The sequence below is a fragment of the Melozone crissalis genome, unplaced genomic scaffold (genome assembly GCF_028551555.1).
Source record: "Melozone crissalis strain CALT ecotype California unplaced genomic scaffold, PUWL_Pcris_2 ptg000016l_1, whole genome shotgun sequence".
Classification (NCBI taxonomy): Eukaryota; Metazoa; Chordata; class Aves; order Passeriformes; family Passerellidae; genus Melozone; species Melozone crissalis.
In genome coordinates this window covers 57,886,888-57,908,103 of record NW_026535794.1, presented here as the reverse complement: position 1 = coordinate 57,908,103, position 21,216 = coordinate 57,886,888, and the positions used below count along the sequence as shown (strand labels likewise).

The 21,216-nt window shown below is 44.1% G+C and overlaps 1 protein-coding gene across 1 annotated transcript in view; it reads right to left on the bottom strand.

The window, feature by feature from the left end:
• NFX1 (nuclear transcription factor, X-box binding 1) overlaps positions 1–21,216 on the bottom strand; it is a 99,025-nt gene that overhangs the window by 66,836 nt on the left and 10,973 nt on the right. Inside the window, exons 3-4 of the mRNA XM_054273333.1 lie at positions 10,925–11,086; positions 2,072–2,149 (exon numbers count right to left, since the gene is read on the bottom strand). Coding sequence (XP_054129308.1) covers positions 2,072–2,149; positions 10,925–11,086 — 240 coding nt within the window. The remainder of the gene's footprint in view (positions 1–2,071; positions 2,150–10,924; positions 11,087–21,216) is intronic.

Below are 21,216 nucleotides of genomic sequence, written 5' to 3'. Positions count from 1 at the left end.
CATTGGAATAGCAAGCTCCAGAATACTCTTTCCTTCTGTACTCTCAATCAGCAGACATGCAGGTAGCTGATATATTAAATTAAACTGATAAAGTACATGAAAACTAAAAGCCCCCTGCAGTTGGTCAGGCTGCACAGTAGTTAAGAAAATTGAAGGGTGAAACTCCCTTGCTGTCTCAATGAAGCAGGGAAGGGAAAAAAAAGAACAGAGTAAAAGATACTGATTCCAGAAAGTTTGATCTACCTGGCATGGTGATGGGGAATAGGGAATTAAATAAGTGGGTAAATTATGAAAGTCACTTCTATAAAAAGACGCAGACTCTACATTAATAAAGTATTAATGGTTAATGAATTTTGATTAATGAAGTCTTAAACAAGAAGCATGTTAGCTTAAAGTATTCTATATTTCAGATAAGCACTAAACCATATTTTCATTAATCTGAGATATCATCAAATCTCACAGCTCTAAGTGCAGGGTCATCAGGGTTAAGGTTAATTGCCATCATTAACACTCTCTTGGCTTTCTGCAAGAGAGGAATTAAATTAACAGGGAAACAACTAAGCCACTGTTGCAAATTTGAGCTGTGACAATCAAAACCAACAAGAAAATGTATTTTTGGTGACATAGTCACATAATTTAAATTTTTTTAATATACCTCTGTATATTCTACAGTATTAAGTTAGAAAAATATGAAAAAACACTACAGATAGCATTTATTCACCAGAGTTTCAATTAAACTAATTGAATACCCAGGAAAGTCCCCAGAAAGATCTGAAGCTTCAGAAGAAAAATAAGGCAGGAATTTCCTCATGGGTGAAAGTGTGGGAAAAAAAAAAATCACACTTACACACTTAACCACGCTCAGCACATGGTTAGTACTTTGCATCAAATACAAGACAGGTTTACATAAGTGACTGATGATGTCCAAATTATATATCATTAATGTAAAATTATCTGCAGAAGACTGAACTCTTATGTTACTACATGCTGCTATGGGAGTAATAATTCTGCAGACAATTTAAAGTTCTTACTGTAGATCTCCTAAACCATGAAACATCTTTAGGCTAAGGAGAATTTCTTCCCTATTTAACAGACAGATGTCCTGTCTGTTAGATTTTTTAAAATTAGACTTTATAAAAACTCTAATTTTCATTCATGGTCAATTCATTCTGCCTGCGTTATTATCTCTAATAACTGAATTATTATCCCTATATTAATAAAGTTTCACACATTGCTGTACAAAACCTCTGCCTTAACTGCATTGCACTGCTTCTAACTGATTCACTAACACATTTAGATAAAAAGATAAAACTTTATTTTAGCAAATTTTGCTTCTTTAGACAAGTTTACTGACACAGTTTCTGTCTCAAATTCAGAACATTCTGTTTTCTAGAAAGTGAGGCGAAAGCTTCCAGTGACTCTGATTTAAAGAAAAGAAAGCTATGTGAAAACAATACAGATCACAGAAGTACTGATTCTAAACAAAACTTGTTCATATCTATGCAATTAAGTAACATAATTTCTCCTTTTTGTTTTATATTTATGGCTTAATGAGTGCTATACTCATGCCATTAACCTTTTTTATTAAACACACATCTACACAGAGGTCTGAAAAGCCTGAACATTTTTTTCCTATTTAAGCTCCATGTGTGTCTGAACAACATAAATCACAAAATTGGTAAATCAATTTAAAGGTTTAGGTAGTTGTATCCTTGAGTTGTGTATTATTTTGGTCTTGCCACAAAGACGTAAGCATGCAGGTTATTCTGTTCCTTCTACGGAAGGAAAGCTCACAAGATACCAGCCAAAATCTATCATTATTCCATAAAAATCACTATTTCTACATAATGATATGAAAATATTTACCACTTGGGACTTACTATTTTCTTTTCATTTCTCAAGTAGCACATGCATGATTCCCTGTGCAGCCACCTTCCAGTGTCAATAAAATTTTTTAAAAATTGTGTTTCAGGTGTGTAAGCAAACAAGCACCAATACTCAAATTCATATTAAGAAAAAGGAATCAAAATGACAAAACTATTTTCTTTGCAAAAGCAAGTGAGAAACTCACCACAGAAACAAGTGTAAGTTTTAGGAACTTGCAAAGAAGCATTCTGACAAGCTGGACATCTCCAACCGCTATTGCCATCTGTAGGTAAAAAAACAAAAAAAAGGACTTGAAGTAAATAAAAGACCTAATCCACAAGCCTAGAATAAGTTCTTCTACTTTGTTTTTTAACACAGTTGCAAATAAATTAATTTTTCCACTTGTGTTTTCTCACTCAGAAGTGGTGAGAAAACACATTCATAAGAATACATTTTATGCAGTATTGACATCAACATAGCCATAATATTTCATTTCAACCGGCTACAACCTCATATTGAAGCACGCAAGTTTTTAAACTCACAATTTTTCTATTATCATACGCCCTGTTATAAGATATACGGCTAGAACATAGACTTCACCATATCTAAAGCTGTGAGGGGAAAAAAAGTGTTAAGAGAGGGAAATTGGTAAGGAATACATAATTACCTCACACAAATCACTACCTGCATTTTCCTTTTCACTATCCTCTCATAAGTTTATGCGTTTTGTAGAAGACAAATTTAGTGTTGCCCCACATTCAGATAAAATCAGTGTTATATAAACCAGAATAATCTAATATATTCATTTACATTCTTCTTCAAGTTATTTTAATAAATAGTAGTTATCTTGTTTCTGTGTTTCAGGAGGGTGCATTAGCAGTAGAGGAAGAACAGCAAAGTGGAAGAAAAGCAACATTAATTTTCCCCAATTTAGTACGTATTGTGCCATTAAGAATATGAGTCTGAGAGCGATAGCGAACACAAAAGAGGTCACAGACAAGAGAATGTTTTTATACCTATATATAGATATTAAAAAGAAAAAAACTGATTAACACTTTTGTCTCTCTTAACTGAATCAATTCAGTGCTGGTAAATTATTAAATCTGTGATTTTTATAACTATTCTTCACTTAAGAAATCTGACCAAGATTCATGATAATTTCATGTTATGAAAGCAGAAGGGATTGCAAACAGGAAACTGCCTACGACAAGACAATTGCAGTGCAACGAGAGGCACAACTTGGTTCACCTTCAACTGGGTTGAACAACTTATGCTACTCATCAACATGTACAATGGAAATTATTTTCACAAATTGAAATTATTCATATTGCAGACTGCCTAGACAGTCTAAAAATGCAAACCTAATGCATGTCTGTTCTTTACATTACTTCATGCTTATTCACACCCCTCTTTAACCTGGCTCATATTACTGTGCCACCAAGACTGGTGTAGAGATCTATATGATTATAGGCTGAGCAGCTCTACAACAGTGGCACAAGGCATATACTCTCATATTCATGGTCAAGACCAATCTGCATTTCCTGACCAAGGCTTTTTTTTCTTTTGACTGATAGAAACTAAAGGAACTTAGAAGAAGCAACTCAGAGAGAAGTGTAAGGAAGAAGGCAAAAGCAGGCAGTAGGCAACTAAAAGGCATATTTACTGACAAAACAGCAAGCACCTTATGTGGCTCCTCCTAAACCCTGCACACTAAATACTACAGGATTCCCTATGAGATTACAGTATAGTAATTAAGTACATCATACTTAATTACGGCATTAACAAGCTCTTTCATTCTTACTCCATGTCATGTTTTCAAAAGCTGTGAAGATAAGTCTACCCCAAAAGCTTCACGAGGCTAACAGAAGACCTCTTCTATCAACAACTTCCCTGGAGCTGGATGCCTAGTCCTCTACAAGCAACACTTTCTCCAGAGTATAGGGAAAGTCCCCAAAAAATAGGAACCTATTAAAAACAGCCTTGGCAAGATATAGTTCCTTCTTCATCGTTATTGATTATCTTTGGTCAAAGCACATTAATGTATGTTCACCCACAAGGGACATGCATGGTTGCCCTCCGCCAAAATCAGGAGTAATAAAAGTTTTGTTCCAGGATTCAGGTGCCATTACAGCAATACAGAATAACAGTAGGATGGCTCCTGGCATACACATTGGTAAGAAGTGGTCCTGTAAGCATTCCTTTAAAATCCTGATTACTAAGGAAAGTGAGAATGAGGATGATCCTACAGAAAGAGCATTCCACTTTCCTGAATCTACTCATGAACAGAAGTGAATTTGGCAGAACTCCAACCAAAGACACTGCAAGGACAGTTGTCTAAACAGAATCAAGACAAGACACCACACATAAGAAACCTCATTCTCTCTCACTAGAGATTGTTTCAGTAATTGCTATTCTCTCCTTCCTTCTGGGATAAAAAGATTCCTTACTTGAAACTATTTACCAACATTTTTGTTAGCTTCTATTCTGATCACTGAAACCCAAAAGTTTAGAAGTGCTGTGTTAGAGGCCAGCACTGGACTGGTATGGATCTGGTACACTTGGAAGTAGAGCCGATGGGCAGAACAGAAAGAGACAGCTGTAATACCTCAAATTTCTCCAATCCTTACAGTCAAAATGAAGATGCCAGTGAAACTACCTTCTCCACAAAGAAGGGACAAAATTACTTAAATGTTTGTTCTATCAATTTAAGGGCACAAATTAAACACCACTTAAACATCAGTTTTTAAAAGAAGCAGAAGAATGAAAGGGGCAAGCAACAACAATTTCCCCTTAATAAACAAAGATCTTGTGTGTAGTGAAGGTATTTTTTGTCAGATTGACCTTAGCTATGCAATACCTTAAGGTCACATTCCTTCAAGAAATGTTAGTAAAATGCTTGTTGCCTTACAGGAAAGAATCTTTCCACTTGATGGCAAAGTGATGCCCAGCAAAACTCCTCCTCCTGACCAGGATCTCTCTAAGATAGAATAAAAATCCATTCTCTAGTTCTGAGTGCTGCTGACAGTCTACATTGTAGAAATAAAGATGAGAAAAATGTCTTCAGAAATTACTCGATCTGGAAGAATGGGTGTGGGGGTCATTATAAACATAATGATACTAGAAATGGGTATTAACTTCTTCACAAACTGCTTGATCTGAAACGACCAATCAGGTTCTGGAAGAATGGGCGTAGGGGTCATTACAAACATCAAGCCACTCAAGTTTGTTGCAGAGTCAAGCACAGCTTGAATTTCTGAACTTTGGAGGAAAATGCACAGGCTTAATAATAGACTTACAGAAATTAGCCTCTCCACCTAGGATGGGCTTACAGTTAGTTTTAATGGTCATACAATGTGTGATGGGGGTGGGGGGGAGTATACACATCCAAGAGGGAATATTTAGTAGGCAGTTTGGGAAGTCTGTACCTTCCTAGCACCTCAACTCAATGGGGAAAGGAGGGCAACATGCAGCTGGGAGTTTAGGATAAAAAGAGGCTGCATCCTACAAAAACTCAAGAGACCCCCATGGGGGTATGGCATAGTAGACTCCCTCGCTTCATTTGAATAAAGTTGTAGGACTCCTCTGTCTCCTTTATGGACACTGGCTTTTCACAGCGTGATTTTCCGCACAGCAGGGATTCAAGAGAAGCACCCACTGGCTCACTCCAGCTGTCCATTGTGAAGGGGCTTTGGCCTCCCTTCACAGGTGTTGACAGTATGACTGCTAGAGGGTCTTGTGGATGGCAGGACTGGGAAGGTTTCTTAACACACCACAGAGCAAGCAGACCAAGAAGAGAGCAGTGCCTTGACTCCCCACAGATAATCAGGAGATTCTTTCATTTGCCTTGGCCAAACCAGCTGTCATTTTTCAGGTGACTGTCAAGACAACAGAAGGCAAAGAAGTTTCTGAGGGAAGACATCTTCAATATAGGCAAAGAAGTTTCTGGGGGAAGACATCTTCAATATAGCCTGAGAAGAGAGTAAAGTGGGAGAAGACTTTGCAGTAACCTAGTTCTAGAACTGGTTTCTGGAACCTAGAAATCTAGACGTAAGACAGTTCATTGCTTCTTCCCATCCAAGTACATAGAGCCGTAAGAACATTTTATTACACTGGTGGTGATTCAGAATACTTCCCTTTCCTTTGCAACTGCACCCACCTTAACATTGATGCTAATCTGATGGCCTGCTCTGGATCTCAAAATTCAGACAATAAGACAGGCATTACATCAGTGAGTTTGGAATGAGCAAAACATACATATAATGTGTTAATAAGCACAAATTATAAAAGAGAGCTATACACTCCTTCTGTTTTTCACTTCCAATAAGCATTCTGTTGCATAGTATCTCAATATTTAATTAGCGTTGGTGTCCCAGGACTCCCATCCTGGCAACGCCTTGCTTTCATTAATGTCAAAGCTTCCCCTTGCTGAGCATTGTGCCTTATCCCCAAAGGATCCATACCTCCTTTTGTCTTGTAACAGACACAAGTCACTATTGTTCTGGAAGATGAAACTATATGAGATCCCCACGAGGGATGTTATCTACTTCATCCAAATATTCAGGATTTCTCTGATCCAATTCCGTGATCACAAAAAATTGTGAGAAATTATGCACGCACACACACACTTTCAGCCTTCTACTATGAATCACAGAGGTTAAGAGCTGCTGCAAGGCCCTATAAGGAGAAAATTTTCACTGAAATACCAGTTGGAAGGCAGGATCTTTCCTTTTTTTTTCCCCTTCCTTTTCTTTCTCTTATGGAATTTTGTCCCATTTGTTGCTAAGAGAAAATAACAACTGGTACTTAAAAGAGACAAAAGAAATCGCCAGGGTGGGGGAAGGGTGCAGCTGGCTACTCTCCTACCTAAGGGGCTTTCTCTTGGGAAGGGCTGAGATACTGCCGGGGGAGGGTGTCGGGAGGTGGTGAGCAGCTTGGTTTAGCCCGTAGCTCTCTCTCACTCTTGGCATCGGAGGAGGACAGTTCAGCAGCTTACTGTGGGGAGAATTCACTGCCACTACAGTGCCCAGCCCTGCATTGCTTCTTCCTTACTGTGGGTGAGCCTCTGTTCATTAGAGCAGCCATTGAACTGGGAACTTATTAACACCTGATCTGATTGGAAAGGACCCTCACTATCTATCCAGGTGCCTCAGAGGAAAATCCAGGACCCTGATCCCCTCCCTCTTCCTGGAAGGTACATCTCTCTTGCTGTGTGTGGCAGTAGCTATGGAGAACTCCAGCTGCCCCTGCCCAGCCCCGACCACTTTCTGCGGCAGCCTCAGGCTTTTTTGCTACACTCCAACCCACCACTTCAGGTCCAGCAACCCCTAAGTTTTCTGTTCCATTTGTTTGCCACCCCAGGGGGTGTGCTTGCTTCTGCCATCCCAACTGTCACTCTGAGGTTCCGGCTGCAGCCCATTTCACCATCCAGCCTGTCCGCCATTACCACATGAGGGAAACACAGCTGAACTCGCGCCACAACGCCCCCTGCAGCTGTGAGGGAATCATTGCACCTGCCCTGCCTGGCTGGGAGCCAACAGGCTCCCACGCCAGCTGTAACCGTAACTGCACCAAAGGGGAAAGTGCCTGCAGCCTAGAGAAGGCTGTTACTGGGTTTCTGGTTTTTTGTTCTGCTGCTGTTGTTGTTTGCTTTGTTATACATACTAGTATTAAGAACTGTTATTCTTTTCCCTGTACTTTGCCTGAAAGCCCCTTAATTTCAAAGTTATAATAACTCAGAGGAAAGAGGGTCATATCCTCCCCTACCAAGGGTCCCTCCAACCAAGGGAGGTTCCCACCTTCCTTGGTAGACACCTTTCAAACCAAGACACACTGCAAAAACATAAAATGAATATTCAAAACTCATCTTATCAGCAAATAGGATAGAAGTGAAACATACCAGTGAAAGCTTTGGTTGCTGAATTATGTAAGATTTTCTGGAATTCATTATAACATTTGCAGAATCAAAGGAAATAGTATCCTTCGATTAAAATTAATTTTTTTTTAAATTTAAAAAACCAATTTAAATCAAAATTAATTTTAATTAATTAAAAATTAAAAAAAAAAACCAAAACAACTTTTTTTCCCCCTTCCAAAACCCAGCAAATTATGGAGTTAAGTAGATTACAGTGTCCCATTTTTCCTATAGCAGACAGTAATAAGTGCCAGGATTCCAATGAATTCCTCATTATCCAATGCCTGAAATGTAGAACATATACTGAAACAACCTATGGTAAAACACATAAACTCTGGATTACAAAATCTAAACAAGATGGGGCAGCAAAGTCTACGGTCAAAAATATATATACTGTTGTCTTTATCGGAGCTATGGTATCAGTTCTACTGAGGCCACAACCTTTAACTTCAGTTAATGATTAGCTGTAGTTTTCTCATATGCAGAATGCAGTAACGTATTTAATCCAGAAACCCTTACACGAAAAGCAAATGGCCCAAAACTTTTCTATTTTAAAAACTTTCAGGATTCAAGCATCTAAGGTGACTGTATTGAAAGATAAAAGCCCCCTTAAGCAAGCAGCTACTCTTTTGATAAGGAGTAAGCTGTTCCAGGGAGATAAATCAACTCCAAAAAAGGGAAGTCACTCAACAATCACTCTCAGTTTGGCTTATAAAGTTTGCAAATAAAGTTTGGCTTTTAACCTCCTAAGAATTGTCACATTTCTCCCTTGTGCTCACCTCATGGTAAATGTCTTAGGCTGGAAATGCAAGTTGTGGCTGGGGGTGTGTATTCTATTGCCATCTGTTAGAGGTGAGGCAGTTATCTTCTGTTAATTGGGCCACCACTTAAAACCAGGTGGGGCAGTTTTTCTTTATCTCTTCCACAACCAATCCTCCCTCCAGAAAATATCTTCTGTTAATAGGCCATTGAGTCTCACTGCATGACTGATAAAATTACATCATCCCATTGTGAGATGCTCTGCCTAGGGGGAGAAGATAAGCATTCCTACCTGGATGTAATCTGAGATTTGGAACATCAGCGCCAGCCTTTTCCACTGGATTCCCAGAAGAAGACCAGGCCCATTTATATCACCACTGGACCTTCAGAGGAAAACTACACTCTCCTACAGGACCACTGCTTCAACAGAACCACATTTGTCACTCCAGGAGGACTGCAGCCACCATTTAATTGGACTGCTACCAACACTGTGACCAACAGGATGTCAGGTTGTGTTCTGACTCTGTCAGTATTGTTTGGTATTACTGGATTTTTAAAAAAAATCCGTCATAATAACTGTTACTCCTACTCCCATATCTTTGCCTGACAGCCTCTGAATTTCAAAATTAAAATAATAGGGAGGGAGGGGGTCTGCATTTTCCTTTTCAAGAAAGGCTCCTACCTTCCTTAGAAAACACCTGTCTTTTCAAACCAAGACAGTAAACTAATACCTCAAGCACCTTTGAAATAAAGTGAGAACTGGAGCTCAGAACCAGCCCTTCCCAGAAGTCTGACTATGCATCTTCTGCAAAAAGAACTTTGCAACCAATCCTTTCTGCAGGAGATTCACAGTCTGGAAAAACAACTGTCAAAAATTTGGAACTAGGTGACACTATATTTCCTCAGTCTGCCCAGGGAGATACAGAATGACACAAAGAATTGCAAATGCTGAGCAAGCAGGGTACAGAAAACAATTAACGCTACTTCAGGATTACCATCTTCAGAGTGTGTCTACACCACTCAATTGAACTAAGCATGGCTGCAACTCAGCCTTAGCTTACAGTAAAGGATTCGAAGGGCATAACATACTGGTTTAAGAGTTTCAAAAAGCGGTAAAATACAAGGAATCTGAAACAGTTTAAGCTGATGACAAAGGCTGAAGCTTTCTGTTTTCTCTGAATTCCATTTCATCGCATGGCATGAGGGATAAATTACAGGAGTATTTTATCTGAGAAACAAACTAAAAAGTGGTTGAGTAAAAGCACACAGCTAATGCATGAAGTGTATCTTCTGCTTCACTGCTCAGCAAAGCACAGATAAGAGATGAGATGTTTTTCTTGATGTGTAAAAACACATCAACAGTTTTGCATCCTGATGCACTGATTTCATTGAATGATCTTACCCATTCAAATCTGGAAATTAGGTTTAGCTAGAACACTGGAAAGAATTGAGTTAGAGGATTATATAAGGCATACACAGAACTGTAGGGAAAAACTAGTTTAAAATTTGTTTACGGCTTTCCCACTTGTAGTGAACCATTTGCCGCTTATGGCTAAATTTTGCCTTACACAAGCTGTTTAAGTTTGTTTAATTAAAGGGGAAACTTTGAACTAAAGGAGAAGCCGCTGTAAGGAACGGATACTACAAAGGAATGGTAGAGGGGTTTTTTAACGCCAATTTCTCTCCACCACAAGCCACTACCATGCAGCCGCAAAATCCTGAGCTTGGAACGTTTGTTCAGAAAATTTTTCCAGGCACATACACTCAAGCCCCCTGTTTGACAGTGCCAGACTTCCAGAACCTTCCAGAAAGAAGACTGTGCATACTCAGAATTCTTCTTGGAGGAAGTACTGGAGGTACTAGTAGAATCAAGGTTATAAACCCCCCAATTTCTGATTTGTATGCTTGCCTCCATCTCCAATGAACTTGGACCGCATTATCACGACCATGGACCATGATCCCCTGCCACGTCACTGGAGCCACGGGTGGCGATAGATCTCTCTTTTCCTCTGTTTTTCTCTTTCCTGTTTTCCTCTCTTAGGGTGATCATATGCTCCAGAATGCCTACAGTATCCCTTCTCAAATCCATTAAGTCTTTTTCCACTTAAGGTTTCAAAGCAGTTCTAATAAAATCTGTTGATCAGTTATTTAGTGCTGTTTTGCTTTAATCCACCCCCAGGGATCCCTTTAACAATGAACTTGGTTGCCTTGCCTTAGAGGTGGGTCACATTGTTATCTTAAATAATATTTCTTAATAGCTTTCACTACATAAGCAACACATGAATTTAGCTGTTATATACATTTGAGAATACATCACATACATTATATATACAATATGTATACATAATATAGAATATATATAAAATATATATTTGAGAAAATACCAACCTTCAGCTTGTGAAGCTGGTGATCGTGCCCATTTCTTGATGCAATTCAGGTGGAATACATGGTAACAATTCTGACAGCTCCACACTGGCGCTACTATTCGGACCACCTCACAGCATACCATGCACTCATACTTCTCTGTGGTCAGCTGTTCAATCAATGACCCTGCAAATCAAATATATTACTTGTGCATAAAAGAACAGCTGAGAAATGAAACTCAAGTCAAATTCAAAGACTTCATTTAAATTATAATGAAACTCATTTTAGCTCTCTGGCTATTTTAGATCAGTGGCTATAGATAAAACATTAGTTTACTCATGGAAGATTCCAGTTTGATACTTGCTGTGCATTTTTTTAGCTTCAGAGCAGGAAGAAGGAATAAAGGATTCTTATTAAAGTGGAAATACAAATTCCATTTTGACAAATTAGCAATTATCATTAATTATTAATTCTGAAGCTATTAATACTTTTAAGATTGGCAGAAGTTTGAGATTTTACTCATCACTTTATACAGGAAATTCATCTTTGAATACACTTTAAACCAAGAAGATGAATGCTCTTGAATACAGAAATCTCTGCCAAAATTACATTTCATTCCTATCCTTAAGTATTCCCAGGAGATGACACAACAAATATTTATAGCGAAGGACCTGGATTATGGTAATAGGCCCTTTTTAAAGTGAGTGCTTTGTGGTAGATAGGGACAGGCGATCAGAAGATCACGCGATGTGACGGAAAGGCAGGACTCCTTTTTCCCCTAATCCCCTAAGATAAGAGATCACCCAAGGAATGTAACTAGGAATGTAGCCCCCCTAACAGTAGTGCTAGTAACTTTCCACTCCTGGTAACTTTCCACTCCTTACTAACCATAGAAGGTAAAAGCAGAACCCCCTCTGATGTAGACAGATCCCCTTAGATTATAAAACCCCACGAGAAGAGATAATAAACGCCTTTGACAGTCCACCACATTGGTGTCTGCGTGCTTCACTGGCCTGAGCGACCCTGGAGAGTTGGGTCGCCGTGCTGTTCCTCAGAACCAGGTCGCCTTGCCTTGTATCAGAAGGCAACAACTGGTGCCGAAACCCTGGAAGTAGCTCGGGGAACGGGATTCTCCTGGACAGAGGACAGCGGCAGCACAGCTGGCCTAGTGCAGCGGGCGGGACGCCCCTGGACCCGCGTGGACCATGGAAGCCACAGCGAAGGTCGTAAGTCAGGCTCATGAGCAATGGGGAATTAAATGTGAGCTCAGGAATTTTAATCTTGCTATTGCACGGCTCCTAGAGCTGGGAACGATCGAACGTCCGGTAAATATATTACATTCAGAAGTGTGGGAGAAGTGCACTGCCGCCCTAGCAGAGGACACTAAGTCCTCAGGCAGTGGTAAAAGCCTCAAAGCGTGGGGGAAAGTAGAAGAGGCCCTACGCAAGGTGTTAGAAGAACACGACACGTGGAAAGTCGCATGTACGTTTATTAGCTACACCAAAGCTGGGGGTGGGAGCAGCGACGCAAACCGCCTTTGAGAGCGATCTGACTGAAGGCAGGAATACGCAGGGGCTGGGCGCGTTCCACCCCTCCCCGAGCCCGAGGCCAAACCCCCCAGAGTCCCCAGGAGACCCCCCGGAGCCCCCAGGGGACCCTCCGACCCTCCCGCAGAGCCCGCCAGGTCCTGGCCCCGCCGCGGAACCTTCTGAGAAATCCGCGGTTTCTCTTCCTGACCCTTCCCCGCCGGTCCCCAATCCGACGCAGGAGGCAGAGCAGCGCGCATGGTCCTTTTGGGGGGCGGCTCGCGGAGGAGGCGCGGAACGCGGCCAGATTGTCGAACGCCATAGGGATTGATAAAAATGCCCCCGCACCCTATGTGCTTGAAAATGGCGCCGAACCGCGTGGTCAGGGCGTAAAGGAGGCGGCGGGGGGCGGAAATGCAGTCAGCCTGCTTAACAACGCATGCGCGGACGAGCGGGGAGAAGGGGCGGCCCCCTCGGAGGAGCGTAAGACCAATCAGAGTGCTCTATTCAAATTAGGTCCTTATAGGGCAAGGACCTCCCCCAGCAGGAGGCGGAAGGACCCCAGGGGGAGGGAACGGCCCGACCCCTGCAGGAAGGGGCGGGGTCAGAGCCCGAGAAAACGGTAGAGCAGCCTGGAAACACCTGGCCAGTCGACTTCCGGCTCCGACTCGGATTCGAGCTCTGAGCTCAAGAGGGCAGGTAAAGTTACTAGTCACAGCGCTTCCGCGTGGGTGAAGGGGTTATCAGAGAAAGACCGAACCCCGCTTACAGACTGGCGGAAAATAAAGATGGCTTGCGTGGAATGGGCCCCGTCTGCGACACTGGTGTTCCTGGTCCGTGTAGGGGGGGGGGCAGGCGGAAACCAAAGAACCTATTCCCCAGTAAATCCAAAAGGTGTGCAGGCAATTGTTAAAGCGATTGCGGACAAGGGAATTAATTCTGCCATGGTTTCCACACTCATTGATGGCCTTTTTGGTGGGGACGACATGCTTCCCTTTGATATTAAGCAGACGTGTGGAATGATTTTTGATGGGGCAGGGATGATAGTTTTTAAACAAGAGTGGGAAGACAATTGCACGAAGCAGCTAGCCTTGGTAACGGGAGCAGACCATCCACTGCACGACTCCAGCATACAGAGGCTAATGGGAACAGACCCCACTGTGATCACCCCCCAGGCGCAGGCTGAGGGCTTGCGGGCCCATGAGGTTATGACAACAACCCGTGCTGCCCGAGAAGCCATCTGTGCTGCTTCCAAAGTAGTAGCCAAACCCTCCCCATGGTCTTCTATAAAACAGAGTGAGAGTGAGAGCTTCACTCAGTTTGTGGACAGGCTTCAGGCCGCATTAGATTCCTCTGCGTTACCCTCAGAGGCGAAGGGTCCGGTGCTGGCAGAATGCCTACGCCAGCAACGTAACTCAGCCACCAAGGACATTTTAAGATCACTGCCGCAGGGGTCTAATATAGCTGCTATGATCAGACACGTTGCAAAGGAGGAACATTAAGCTCCCATCCAAGCAACAGTTCACACTGCAATAACCAGTGTGATGGTATGCCTTAAGTGTGGCCAGGCAGGCCACTTGGCAGTAAACTGCCCCCAGCCAAGGCGCCTATCAGCAGCTGCTCCATCACACTGAAGGGGGAGTTAGGGGACCGTGCTGGGCATGTGGAAGGAAGGGGCATTTAGCTAAGGAATGCAGATCCAGGCCTCAGGGAAACAGGAGAGGGAGGGGGCAGCCAGGCCGTATCCAGCCTCCTCCCACCTGGAACATGCAGCAGCCCAGCTACAGCAACCTCCAGTGGGGCAGGGGACCCTCATACCCCATGCCCCCACAGGGAGCAGACAATTTCGCATCCCCGCCTACAGTGCAATGGCAGAGTTATGCAGCACCCTCAGTACCTTCGCACCTCCCACTGCCACAAGCCGCACCGGTGTCACAGGACCAGCAGGGGACGCCCCAGAACGAGACCCCTGGGTGGCCTTGGCCATGAAAATAGGGAAGGAGCCCCTGATGGTGTGGGGGACATGCCGCCTTTATGGCAGTCAGGATCCCCACGTCATAGGGTTTCAGTTTTGGGCGGACACGGGATCAGACTGCACGATTTTTCCCCAAGCACATTGGCCCGGACATTGGCAATTCACAGAAGTCCCTCCAGTGATCGGAGTGGGAGGGCAGTCCCGGGCATGGAAAAGCACCCAGCTGGTGGCTATAACACTTCACACGAAAAAGGGACCAGACGTGCAATGCCTGGTGGGATCGCTGCAGTGGCTTCGCAACATCGTCCTAATTCCTCCCGAGGTCATGGACCCTCTACATGACCTCCTGAAAGGAAAGCACCCCCGGGAACCCAAGGAGCTGACGCCGCAAGCAACGAGCTCCCTCGACTTCATCGAAAGCCAGATGTCCACTGGCACACTTGCCAGGTGGAACCCAGCCATGCCACTGGACCTATATGTCCACTTTACACTGAAGGGGGGAGTGGGAGCACTGGCCCAAGGACCCTCCGAAAAATCCCGACCAATCCAATGGGTGGTCCTCGGAAGACCCGCTCGTGCATTTTCCCCAGGAATCGAATGCATCGCAAACCTCACCATGAAAGGCAGGAAACTCACCTTGAAACACCGAGGAACCTAGCCGACAAGCATCCACCTTCCGTTTCGCAAGCAACCGACCACGGAGTCAGCCACAATATCGGAGTACCTAGCCCTTGCTCTCACTGGCTTCGGAGGAGAAATCTCCTACTCCGCCAGACCACCCTGGACTCAGCTGCTGACCGTGGTTGACATGGACATGCCGCCGAAGGTCAAGGACCGACCGCAGCCAGGACCAACGGTCTTCACAGACGCTTCCTCCACAACTTCAACCGCAACAGCAGTGTGGCAGGCAGGAGAACAATGGCATTGCGTCAAAGCGTGTGACCCCACACTGTCAGTGCAACAACTGGAGGCAGCAGCAGTGGTATTGGCGTGCGGACTCTTCCAAGAAGAACACCTTAACATTGTAACGGACTCCATATTCGTGGCAAGGCTTTGCCCATGCAGGACCAGGTGCGTCAACATCCGCAGCAGCCCTAATGCTGGAAGAAGCACTCTCCTCGTGACAGGGCAACGTGTCAGTCATTCACATCAACAGCCACGACCCAGTCAAAGGCTACTTCCAGATCGGCAACGACAAAGCGGACGCCGCAGCAAAAGGCGTATGGACGTTGCAGGAATCTCGTCAACTGCATGAGTCGCTCCACACCGGAGCCAAAGCACTGGCGAAGAGATGCGAAATCTCGACAGCAGACGTGAAACATGTGGTAGCCACCTGCCCTCATTGCCAGAAGTCACCCCTATGGACCTGCGGGGTCAACCCGAGAGGTCTCAAGCCTTCAGAGATCTGGCAGTCGGACTTCACCTTGTGTCAACTGCTGAAGCCCCGAGCATGGCTTGCAGTGACAGTGGACACTTATAGTGGAATGATCATAGCCACGCAGCACCCCAAAACTAACTCCAAGGCCACAATTCAGCACTGGCTGACAGCCATGGCTTGGCTTGGTATCCCCAAACAGATCAAAACTGACAACGGTTCCAATTTCACCTCCAAATCAGTGCAAGAATTCGCCTCAAAATGGGGCATCACATTAGTGCAAGGTATCCCATATAACAGTACCGGGCAGGCCATAGTTGAGAGAGCAAACCAGACCCTGAAAACCAAGTTAGAAGTGTTGGCGAAAGCAGAGGGCTTTGCCAACTCCATTCCCCCAGGAGATCAGGCACGTATACTGGCAACTGCTTTGCTAGCACTGAATCAATTCCCTAGGGGAGATGAAACAAACAGTCCCATTCAAAAACACTGGGCCACCCGAGCGCTAGAGGAGGGCCCGCAGGTTGTAATTAGAAATGAGCTAGGCGAATGGGAACGGGGCTGGAGGTTGATGCTCGCGGGGCGAGGGTACGCAGCTGTCAATAAGGACGGCAAAATCAGGTGGTGTCCACTTAAGTCAATCAAGCCCGACCTTCACAACGAGCAGAATGAGACTGACGAGAATTGCGAGTTTCTGTTTACAGGACATGCTCATGGGACGTCCTCGTGACGCATACATCCCCATTCCAGAGGAAAGTGACAGACCACCAAGCCGCCAGGCAGCGCCCGAGAGACCCGCACGGGTGAGACCCAAGCATCAACGGTGTTTCTGCGCGATTTTGCTGTTGGGGCTTGTTGCCAGAGGGCAAGCCAGCCCAGACCACTACCCCCATCGGCCATTCAGGTGGGTCATACGTCACCTTAGTAGTGACAAGGTGCTCAAAGAGATCACCACACCGAACACCCCATCCTTCATGCTCCGCATCACCGACCTGTTTCCAGGACAACCAAAGGTAGACCTCCATTCCCCACACGCCACACACATGTACCTATCCTACTGGTGCCCAGCTTCAAACCCAGGAAAAAGCTACTGCAATCACCCAGGGTGGGGATATTGTGGGCACTAGGGCTGCGAAACCATTGTTACAGATGCCAGACCGTCGGGCCCTGGGTGGGATCCACAAGAGCCCGACTAATTCTTACAGTTCACCTGGGCACCCAGCGGCTGCAAAACACCCATCTTCCTCCAGGGAAGTTTTTTATCGAAACCGCCATAAAGTCCCTAAAATTCGGAAATGCACTGGCTACAACATGATGGTCTTGCAGCCAGATCACCCTAGTTGGGCCATAGGCAGAATGTGGACAGTAGTCCTTCAAGGGTCAAAAGAGAGGGTAAATGTGCGAATTATCAGGCTCCAACCGTCGGCACCCCAAGCAGTCAGACCCAACAAAGTGATTAAAAGCATGCCGAAAGGAAGAAACACAACTTAGCCCAAAACCTTACCCACAAGGGTCAGCAATATCCCGACCAGCCACGCGGAAGCCTTTCAGATAGGCCACTCAGCCGGGTCGGACTCGGACCCAATCCTTCGTATGTTAGAAGCTACCTTTCTATCCCTGAACGAATCCAACCCTAACCTAACCGAATCCTGCTGGCTTTGTTACGATGTCAAGCCCCCCTTTTACAAAGGAGTCACTTTAAACACTCCCTTCAGTTACTCCACAGCCGACGCCCCTCACCCGTGCAGATGGGATACCCCTCGCAAAGGAATCACCCTGAGTCAAGTCACAGGTCAGGGCAGATGCTTTGGCAATGCAACCCTAGCTAGGCGGAAAGGCAACGTCTGCACCAAAGTTGTCAAGCCCGACAGGAAAAACAATAAGTGAGTAGTACCATCCGCATCTGGGATGTGGGTTTGCCAGCGATCTGGAGTGAGTCCCTGTGTGTTCCTTGCCAAATTCGATGACTCTAACGACTTTTGTGTCCAAGTTCTGATTGTTCCTAGGGTCCTGTACCATTCAGACGAAGAGGTGTACCACCTTTTTGAGGAACCCAGCCGGCTCCACAAAAGAGAAGTAATAACAGGTATAACTAACGCAATGCTGCTCGGCCTAGGAGCAGCCAGAACGGCCACGGGTGTCTCAGCCCTAGCGACCCAACACCAAGGACTGTCCCAGCTGCAAATGACCATCGATGAGGACCTGCAAAGGATCGAGAAATCCATTTCCTTTCTAGAGAAGTCAGTCTCCTCACTCTCAGAAGTGGTCTTGCAGAACAGGCGAGGACTGGACCTCCTGTTCATGCAGCAAGGAGGCCTGTGTGCCGCCTTGAAAGAGGAGTGCTGCTTCTACGCAGACGACACGGGAGTCGTAAGAGACTCCACGGCGGAACTCCGAAACAGACTGGCTCAGAGACAGAAAGACAGGGAAGCCTAACAGGGTTGGTTCGAGTCCTGGTTCAATCAATCACCATGGCTAACCACCCTGATTTCTACCCTAATAGGTCCATTGGCAATGCTACTTCTAGCAGCTACCTTTGGACCAGGCCTGCTGAACAAGCTAGTCTCATTCGTTCAGACCCGCCTACAATGGCCCAACATCCTGTTTATAGGCTGACAACAATTGCTGTGAATTCAACCAGGGAACACTGCCAGTCACACGATTTTCTAAACTTGCCTGGCAAAAACTTACTCAGGTTTACCAAACCCTTTTCCTTGTCGAACTACAACCTTATGCCTCATTTCAGTGCCTATGTATATGACTACCTCATTCATTTGTGAAAAAGGGCAGGGGGAGATGTGGTAGATAGGGACAGGCGATCAGAAGATCACGCGATGTGACGGAAAGGCAGGACTCCTTTTTCCCCTAATCCCCTAAGATAAGAGATCACCCAAGGAATGTAACTAGGAATGTAGCCCCCCTAACAGTAGTGCTAGTAACTTTCCACTCCTGGTAACTTTCCACTCCTTACTAACCATAGAAGGTAAAAGCAGAACCCCCTCTGATGTAGACAGATCCCCTTAGATTATAAAACCCCACAAGAAGATATAATAAACACCTTTGACAGTCCACCACATTGGTGTCTGCGTGCTTCACTGGCCTGAGCGACCCTGGAGAGTTGGGTCGCCGTGCTGTTCCTCAGAACCAGGTCGCCTTGCCTTGTATCAGAAGGCAACAGTGCTTTAGGAGTGAAATTACTGGAACAACAGTCAAAGTAAAGGGTCTTTTGAGCCAGATGAACAAACGCGAAAAAGTACTTTGAAAATAAAGCAAGAACCCCACATTAAAGTCAACACAGCCTGATGTGCAACCATAAGAAAGGCACCACATTATGCTTCATTTCTGTCAGATTACTTCTCACCCATTAAGATAAGACTACCAAATACACCTTAAAAATCTCCACAGGACTTAAAAATATATTAACTACAAGTGAACAGTGTAAAAATGTAGCATTTTAAGATTGTGCAAGTATTTTAAGATTGTACAAGTATCAAGAGACTGAAATGTTATGGTTTATGGCTTAAACATTTTTATGAAGGACTTTTGCCTATTATAACAAATTGTGTAACAAAAACTGCATGGAAGCCCACTGCACTCTAAATGAGGTCTCTGGGCTGAGGCCCTCAACTGTGAGTTAAACTGCCTACGGGACAGAGATAACACATCTGGAAAATGATGGCTAAGACTGGAAGAGCATACATCCATGGCAGGGATGTCCAGAAGCTTCAGGGTAGAGGCTATAGCCCCAGGTTTATCTGCTGCCAGACTTGCACAGACCCTGACACCAAACCGAGGAGGAAGTGAGGAAGTTCTTTTGGATATGTGGCATACCCTTCAGTCAGAGGCAGTGAACACCCATCCAGCTGCTATGCAGACTTGCCCAGCTGCAGGGCCCCCCACCCTTGGAGAGCCACATCTACCAGACATCCATGTGAGGGACAGCAGATGGGATGTCATGGCCCATCACAGGCCCACTCCAAGGGGTCCCCAAACCCCTTGGAGTTTCCACCTGAATTGCACCAGAGAACACTGCACATGATGCAACATGATGCAACAGACCCACAGCCCTGCAGGCAACAATGTCACACCTGTCCCCCTAAGGGGAGGCACCTGGGTGTTCCCACCTGGCCCATGATTGATCTATATTTTCTATACTTTTCAGCAGGGGACTGTCATCACCATTGGAACACAAGAAGGGGTGATAGGTTTCTATTTAATCTGTCTCTGTCACTCTCCTCGTCCCCTCTCCTCCCAGCCCCCTTTTTCTATTTATTTCTTTCTTTTCTCTTTCTCTTTGTCTCTTTTACTATTAAATAAAAAATATAATTTTTTTGGTATTAACATCTAACCTTGTTTGTGTTTTAATCTCATTTCTGTGAACATTCGAATTCAAGTACATTTGGCTTTATTCACAGAGTTCACTTTACCTCTTCTGTGATTAGATCAGATCACAACAAGAAGGAAAGTTCAAATTAATAATGAAAGAAATAAGAAAGGAAAATAATAGAAAAAGATTACTGTCAATTCAAAATGTGCTAGTACAACATCTGATTCCAAGCAAGTTCACGGCTTGCAAGTGTTAACAGCGTCTGTCCTCTTCAATACGATTTTGAAATTTGTTTTCTAGCCCTCCTGCATCAAGCTCCACAACATTTAGGACTAACAGTAATTTCTACTTGCTAACCCATAGTTATTATCTGCCGTAAAGGAATATTCTCCTGAAAAACATACTACTTTCCTCCAGAAGACTAAAGCTATATCATACTCAGAAACTGTAGCTGTCCCAGAAATAGTTAAAAATCCACAATCCTAGTTCCCTGAAAACAGTGGCAGACAGTGTTTCCAAAAGAGCTCCTAAATAAAGCAGGCAAATAAACTATTTTGGAGGGGGAAGCTCCTTAAGTTCCCTGGGAAAGACTATTACTTATCTTTCTGCTTATTGCATGTGATGTTTTTCATTTAATAATTATGATGGGGAAAAGACTGAAGCACCTTCAATTTTTTGATTCAAATAGAACCCAGGAGCATGACAGTTAATTTACTTAGGTTAAAGAGGATCAAAGAAGATCTTGATCCTGCTAAGAGAATAAAACTTCCAACTAGATGTATCTTATGCTTCCTGATTATACTATTATTTTCTCAATTGTGAAATAGGAGATGCTGAGAAGTCTTCAATAGATTTGATATCAGTTAAGGTATTTGGAACTAGTCTACCCATCTCTATCATTCTGTGCAACAGAAGGTAAGGTTGAGATACTTTGTAAAATATCTAATAAATATAATTCTTGGTATTTCTCCTTATTGCATCTGAACATTTAAGCCTCTTAACACTTAGTGCTTAAGCTTATGCAAAACAGTTAGAATAAGCTACCTAAGATGTTGCTGAAACAGAAACCAGTATCATAGCCCTGAAGAGATTGAGCTGATTTCCATTTAATGTTTT